The sequence below is a fragment of the Lynx canadensis genome, chromosome D1 (genome assembly GCF_007474595.2).
Source record: "Lynx canadensis isolate LIC74 chromosome D1, mLynCan4.pri.v2, whole genome shotgun sequence".
NCBI lineage: Eukaryota > Metazoa > Chordata > Mammalia > Carnivora > Felidae > Lynx > Lynx canadensis.
Window position 1 is genome coordinate 101,446,441 of NC_044312.2, and position 8,406 is coordinate 101,454,846.

At 37.7% G+C, this 8,406-nt stretch overlaps 1 protein-coding gene across 1 annotated transcript; it reads left to right on the forward strand.

Annotated features, from left to right (window-relative positions):
* Positions 1-2,484: 2,484 nt before the first annotated feature.
* Positions 2,485-3,492, forward strand: LOC115526384 (olfactory receptor 5T1-like). Its single transcript, XM_030333791.1, has one exon. The coding sequence runs from the start codon at positions 2,500-2,502 to the stop codon at positions 3,490-3,492; it is 993 nt and encodes a 330-aa protein (XP_030189651.1). The 5' UTR covers positions 2,485-2,499.
* The last annotated feature ends 4,914 nt before the right edge of the window (positions 3,493-8,406 follow it).

Consider the following 8,406-nt stretch of genomic DNA (forward strand, 5'->3'; position numbering starts at 1 on the left):
TACATAAACACTCTGTAATCACATCATGTTCATGTAGTTGAACAAGACAGCCACAGAAATTTTGGTCAATCTTAGTTATTCTTCGGTCAGGAGGATAAAGTTACTTGTCTAAGGTCTTACTAGGTGTTAAATCTGAGATTTTAATTCAGGGTTTTAGAGTCCAAGCAAATATAATGTTCTCTATCTTCCATAAGTGTGGTATTTCAGACACATAGGTAAAGGTTAGAATTGTAGTGAAGTTGGAATTTCCCATATGTACGTCAGTCAACATGTATTTTTTAATAGATTCTTTTACTAGACCACCTATTCGTACATTTTTCAAAATTTGGTTGCGTATTTTAATTTCTTTTCACCATGCTTCTTTCTATCTGCTTAATTCCTACATGTGTGTTTTTCATGAGTAATATATGAGTTGTATGAATTAACACAGAAGTCAATATTTAACTTAATTACATTGTTTTGCTCTTTATTTCTCTAAGGATCAAGTATATATATATATATATATATATATATATATATATACACACACATATATATACACATATATACATATATATGTATATATATATCAAGTATATATATCAAGTATATATATATATGCATATATATGTGTGTATATATATATGTGTGTGTATATATATTTGGTCTGGTAAACCCACATTTATTAATTTTTTTAATATTTTGTTTTGAGAGAGAGACAGAGCATGAACAGGGGAGAGGCAGAGAGAGAAGTAGACACAGAATCTGAAGCAGGCTCCAGACTCTGAGCTGTCAGCACAGAACCTGATGTGGGGCTTGAACCCATGAACCATGAGATCATGACCTGAGCCGAAGTCGGATGCTTAATCAACTGAACCGCCCAGGCAGCCCTGGTAATTCCACACTTAAAAAGCTGTTCATTCTATGTACAAGCAATTTTTTCACATGAATCTGGGAGGAATTTCTTTAGGGAAAATAAAGTAATCTAGATTTCTTTTCCTTCTGATGATACTTTTAATTTTATCATTCTCTACTTGATATAATATAGTATATTGTATATACTATACAGTATATATGCTTGATATAATATATAATCATATATAATATAGTCTCAACATAACAAAAATATAGTGTGTTTTATGTTAGGAATATAGATCATTTGTAGGTCACTGAATTCAACCTAGTCCTTTGCACCACAAATTTTTCACTCCTTTATCAATTTTGGTCTATGACACGCTGAAGAAAAACAACAGTCACCATCCTGAAATCTTGCTCCTAAATATGGTAGATGCACTATTTCATTTTGCTTCAGTGATGGAGGTTTTCAGTCCAGATACTGATGACTCTTCAGCATTTTGTTTGTTCTACACTTTCCTTTCTTCATACTTCACTGAATGAGAAACAGTTTGACAGCATAGAAAAATAGACCAGGAATTTGGCTTAAAAGATTTTGGCTTACGTGGTGATTGTATTCTCTTAGCAATAACTTCAATAAACAATTTTATTATCTATTATCAGTTGATATTTATTTTAGAGTAAATATAGAGACTCCATGTAAGTAACTATAACATGGTAAAGGAATGGCCATGAATTAGTTTTCATAGGAATGTGTCTCAAAACACAACTCCAGGACTTTGCAGGGATGATAACTATACATGTCGAGAAAAGTCTTGAATTAATATTAAGTTAAAATTTGAAAAACAATAACAGTAAAATAAACTATGGAAGCCAAACCTGGGCAACTTCCTGTCAGGTGTTTCAAGAAACAAAACTGTAAACAAACAAGGAAACAACAACAACATGACTCTGGTTTTGTTTGCAAACAAAGTGCATGTAGCTCCATTAGATCTTCCATTCTGTTCACTACTATTCTAGAAATACTAATGAAATGAGATAACAATTAGAAAACAGAACATCAAATAGTTATTTGGAAAAGGCTGCCTCATCTAACAAATTGGATAAGTCCAACTTATTCCATTTTCTGGTAACCTGGGAACATTTTGTCATTGGTTTTGTCATTCAAACCCAATCCAATCTTGTGATGTAAGTGTATTTGCTCCCATTTTACCAACTGTGCACGTTAAGGAAAGGCATTCCATGCATGTCGTAGAATATCTGGGATCAGTACTCAGAGTACTCAGCTCTGTGCTTCATATTATAATATTTTTTGTATTCAAAATTCCTATATTTATTTATCTTTCTGAATTTTAAGATGATGTAATATGAAACTAAGGGGCATTAAATTTAGCAGAAAATAAACTAGGAATCGAAGCACAAGAAGTGCCACTATTTTTCACATGGCAAGTGTAGCCAACAATGAAATGAAATAATTTATTTAATTTGCTTGAACAGGGTGATGCATCCACTTGGACCCAACTTCTTCATTGCTGCCTATTCCTTGACTGCCAAAGTATCAATATGTCCTTCTAAGAAATAGACATGAGGCTATGATTGAGTAGATTGCATTTTCCAAGAAAAAAAAAGACGTATTGTCTTTAAAACCTGTAAATAAAATCTGAAATGTCAGCAGTGCCATCAGATTTAGATTTATACAGGATTCAGATGGAAAATGTGACTGAAGTTACGACATTTATATTGATGGGCTTCACAAATGATTTTAAGCTGCAAGTTTTCCTATTTTTCCTATTTCTAGCAATCTATCTTTTTACGATGATGGGAAATTTGGGAATGGTTTTATTGGTCATTGGGGATTCTCGGCTCCACAATCCTATGTACTATTTTCTGAGTGTCTTATCATTCCTGGACGCCTGCTACTCTTCAGCTGTCACCCCAAAAATGTTAGTCAATTTCTTGTCAGAGAATAAAGCCATTTCCTTCCTTGGATGTGCAGCACAGATGTTTCTCTTTGTTACTTTCGGAACCACGGAATGTTTTATCTTAGCTGCAATGGCTTATGATCGCTATGTAACAATCTACAACCCTCTGCTGTATTCAGTTAGAATGTCACCCAGGGTCTACGCGCCGCTCATAGTTTCCTGCTATGTTGGTGGCTTGCTGCATGCTACTTTACACACCGTGGCTACTTTTCGTCTATCCTTCTGTGCATCCAATGAAATTAAACATGTCTTTTGTGACATCCCTCCTCTTCTCGCTATTTCTTGTTCGGACACTCACATAAACCAACTGCTAGTCTTCTACTTTGCGGGATCTATTGAGATATCCACTATCCTCATAGTCCTGGTCTCCTATGGTTTTATTCTGTTGGCCATTCTGAGGATGCATTCCGCTGAAGGGAGGCGGAAGGTCTTTTCCACGTGTGGCTCTCACCTAACCGGAGTATCAATTTTTCACGGTACGGTTCTCTTCATGTATGTGAGACCTAATTCCACCTATGCTTTGGATCATGATATGATAGTGTCAGTATTTTACACGATTGTGATTCCTATGCTGAATCCCATCATCTATAGTTTGAGGAACAAAGATGTGAAAGATGCAATGAAAAGAGTGTTTGGTAAAAGCTGGTTTGCCAATAAAGTATACTTTTCACACTAAACGTTAGATTGAAAGAAATGAAAATTAATGGAACTGTCTTCAGACAAAAAGCTATGATTCAAGTGATTTGTTTTCATTAATTAGTGTATTTCTGTTATTTTGGGACATTTTTAAATAAAGATCATAGTCAACTCACCACCAAAGCAGTTTTTACACAAGCAGAAACTGTCATCCATTTGCTTCTGTGAAATTGAATAAAGGGAAACTCATTTAAGATGGGAATCAAGAGGCCAGCAGGGAGAGCACTTACGTCCTTCCACTTGTGGTCAACAGAACCAAAAGGAAGAGATGTATCTTGTATTCCCAAAAGGATGAATTCTAGACTTTACTACCCCAGCAAGAGGAAGAAAGGTTTCCTCCTCCCCTGACTACAGCCCAGCCAGCCAAGGACTGTCACAACCCATGCAATGCAAAACCACTATACTTGAACTCTCAACTTACTCCTAAAGACTTTTGTTTACAAGAGCCCTTCCCAACTCTGTCTTTTATAAAAGAGTTGTCCTTCTCCTCTTTCTCTGGACTTTCCAATGTTTTTTTACCATAGCTTGCATGGCCCAAAGTACAATTCTCTGCTACACTGAATAAACCCATTTTGCAAGTAAAATAATTGACTGTTTTATTTTTAAGTTTAGCACTTCTTAATAAAATTATACATATATATATTACACTATGTTTAAACATATATATCCACAGATATACGTGCATGTATATATATATATGCCATATTGGTTGTATTGTTTTGCTAGGGCTGCATTGCAAAGTACCACGGACAGGTTGCTTAAACAAATATATATATTATTTTATCACAGCTCCAGACATGAGAAGCCTAAGGTCAAGGTGATGCCAGTGTTGACTTCTCCTGAAGCCTCCCTCTTACATTTGTAGGTGGACAGTTTTCATTCATTCATTGTCTCTGTGATTTTTTTTTTCTCATGTCAGTGTCTTAATCTCTTCCTGTAAGATTAACAGCATAGGCAATACAACGTCATTTTAAGTTAATTACCTCCTCAAAGATCCTGTCTCCATGTACAGTTACCTTTCTGAAGTATTAGGAGATAAGATTTCAACATACAGGTATTGGGTTTATTTACACACACACATACGCGTGCACACTCATGGAATCCCATGTATGTGTATCTTTACACTAAATTGTATAATATTATCTTCCTTCTCCCTATAATGCAAATTGGATAATCTGTCATAGTTTCAGTTATAAGCAAACATTATACTTCTGTCTGACAAGCTTGAGCAAATGCCGCCTCATTCATAGCAAAACCACGGCTCGCATAATCCCAATCTGCTTTTCAAGGATTCATTTGCATCTGAGTCCAGATCAAGCCCACTGATCTAACCTTAAATCTGTCCATTGGTGGCAATCTAATCCCAGCCTATGATTCCAGGACCACAGCTAATGTGTTCAAATCCCTGGTGGCATTACCATGCTGTGGTGAGGATGCATTTCTCCCCCTTTTAATACGTCATGCAGAGCATGGACATAAATCTACTTTTGCTTCCTTATGGAACACGGAGAGCAGACACTAGCATTAATCAAAATTATACCTAAACTCAAGAATGACAAAAGACAGGCACCATTCAGGATAAGATACAGCCAGCTGGCAGGTTTGGCTGTTTACACCAAGCCCCAACCCATCCTAATAGGTTTCCCTAGAGGCTTGGTTCAGACTCAGCTTTGGCTCTGTTTTCCTACCACCTTGTGATGGCCTTGAAGATGCTGCCACCTCTCAGTGCCCGGGCCCAAGATCCAAGGTACAGAAGAGAGTCTCTACCATGCACCTGTTTAGCCCTGCTTTCAGCAGGCTTTATTTGCATTGCAAGGATAGATCTCCTTCAAAGTTAGCTATAGGGACACCTCAGAGACATTGTGGGTGCAGTTCCAGACCACAGTAATGAATTGAATATTTCAATAAAGCAAAATAAACTAAATAAATATTAAAATAATAGTAATAAAAATACTTTATTGCTAAAAAATGCTAGCCATCATCTCAACTCTCAACAAGCCATAATCTTTTTGCTGGTGGATTCTTGTCTCAGTGTTCATGGCTTCTGACTGATCAGGGTGCTGTGCTGAAGGCTGGGGTGGCTGTGGCAATTTCTTAAATTAAGACAACAATGACATTTGCTGCATCAATAGACTCTTTCTTTCAGTAATGATCTCCCTGTCACACGTGATGCTGTTCGTTAGCATTTACCCACAGTAGAACTTTCCAAATTGGAATCAATCTTCACAAAACCTGCTGCAGCTTTATCACCTATGTTTATGTACTGTTCTAAATCTTTTGTTGTCAATCCAACAATCTTTAAAGCTTCACCAGGAGTAGCTTCCATTTCAAACAAAACAAAGCAAAACACATTCTTTATTCATCCATGAAGAACATATCCCATTCGTTAGTTTGATCATGAGATGGCAGCAATTTAGTCACCTGTTCAGGCCCCTCCTCTCATTCTGGCTCTCTTGCTATTCCCTCCACATCTGCAGTTACTTCCTTCATCAAAGTCTTCTTTTAAAATTTTGTTAAAGTTTATTTATTTTTGAGAGACAGAACATGAGCGGGGGAGGAGCAGAAAGAGAGGGAGACACAGGATGCGAAGTAGTCTCCAGGCTCTGAGCTGTCAGCACAGAGTCGCATACGGGGCCAGAACTCACAAACCACGAGATCATGACCTGAGCTGAAGTCAGATGTTTAACAGACTGAGCCACCCAGGTGCCCCTAAATTTTTCTTTTTAAAGTGTTTATTTATTTTAGAGAGAGAGAGAGCAAGAGAGAGAGAGAGAGAGAGAGAAGAGAGAGCATGCAACATGTATGAATGGAGTAGGGGCAGAGAGAGAGGGGACAGAGGATCCAAAGTGGGTTCTGCACTCACAGCAGAGGGCCTGAATCAAGACTCGAACTCACGAACCATGAGATCATAACCTGAGCTGAAATTGGACGCTCAACCAACTGAGCCATCCGGGTGGGCCCCTACACGAAAGTCTTGAATCCCACTACTTCCTCTACTAAAGGCAGAATGGTGAGTCCTATTCAGAAGGTTTTTCAGTTTACTTTTCCCAGGTCCATAAAAGAGATCCCTATCTACGGCAGCTATCACTTCACAAAATGCATTTCTTAGATAATAAAACTTGGAAGTTATAATTATTACTTGATCCATGAGCTGCTAAATTGTCTTAGCAGGCATGGAAACCACACTAATCTTGTCCATCTCCATCAAAACTCTCAGATGATCAGATGCATGGTCAATGGGCAGTAGTAGCTTGAACGAAATTTTTTTTTTTTTTTTGAGTGGTAGGTCTCAACTGTAGGCGTAAAATAGTCAGTAAACCACGTTGGAAACAGATGTGCTGTCATCCAGACTGTGTTGTCCCATTTCTAGGGCACAGGGAGAGTAGATTTAGCATAATTAGCATAATTCCTAAGGGCCTTAGGACTTTCAGAATGGTAAATGAGGACTGGTTTCAACTTAAAGCGAGCAGCTGCACTAGCCCCAAATGAGATAGAGTCAGCCTGTCCTTTGAAGCTTTGAAGTCAGGTATTGACTTCTCCTCTCCCGCTGTGAAAGTCCTAGATGGCATCTTCTTCCAGTAGAAGGCTGTTTCATCTCCGGTGAAAAATCTGTTGTTGAGTGAGGCCACCTTCATTAGTATCTTAGCTGGATCTTGTTGGTAACTTGCTGAAGCTTCTTTATCAGCTTCTGTTGCTTTACCTTGCCCTTTGATGTTATGGAGATATTTTCTTTCCTTTAACCTCATGAACCAACCTCTGCTAGCTTCAGACTTTTCTTCTAGTTTTACCTCTCTCAGCCTTCATAGAACTGGAGAGAGTCAGAGCCTTGCTCTCGGATAAGCTTTGGGATAAGGGAATGTCGTGGCTGGTTTGATCTTCTATCCAGACAACTAAAACTTTCTCCACGTCAACAATAAGGCTGTTTCACTTTCTTATCATTTCTGGGTTCAATGGAGAAACACTTTTAATTTCCTTTAAGAACTTCTCTTTTGCATTTACAAACTTGGCTGTTTGGTACAAGAGGCCTACCTGTCAGCCTATTTTTGGCATTAAGCACACCTTCCCCACTAAGCTGAATCATTTCTAAGCTTTCTATTTAAAGTGTGATTTTTTTTTTCACTTGAACACTTACAGGCCATTGTAGGATTATCAACTGGCTTAATTTCACTATTCTTGTGTCTCAGGGAATAGGGAGGCCTGAGGAGAGGAAGAGAGAGAGGTGAACGACCAGTCGGTGGAGCTTTCAGAACACACAGTACATTCATTGGTTAAACTTGCCTTCTTACATGAGTGCAGTCATGGAACCCCAAGACATCAAAGTTGCTGACCACAGATCACCATAACAAGTGTAATAATAATGAAAAAGGTTGAAATATTGTGAGAGTTACCAAAATGTGACCCAGCTTTGTTAAAATTATATGATGATGACCTTGATAATTGTTTCTTAGCATTTGTTTTTCTTTTCTTTTCTTTTCTTTTTTTCCTTTAAGTTGAAGTTTTATGCCAGGGAGGAATCATAGGGAAGTTGTGTTATATACACTCTTTTATTCCTTCTAAAGAACTCTGGTGATAAATGCAGTACGGTAATGGAGAAGGTGAAGGGGGGAGTGGAGGTATTCTGTATTTTCAAAGGAATATTATGGGAGGCCTGCTGGGAATACCCAAGGGCCTGGAATGGTTGGTGCCCAGAGGTTTACAGAATCCGGAATGGTGTGGAGGAAACAGATATGGGAAGAACAGTATTGACTAATAGGAGTTTTATCAAATTTTGCTTCTTTAATGTTCAGATTTACTCTTTCCTGTCTTCCTACACAGCTATTTCTTTGTCATTAAGACACTGGAAAGTTTCTTTTAAAAAAAAAGAAAGAAGGGACATTGCTGATTTCTACTTCAA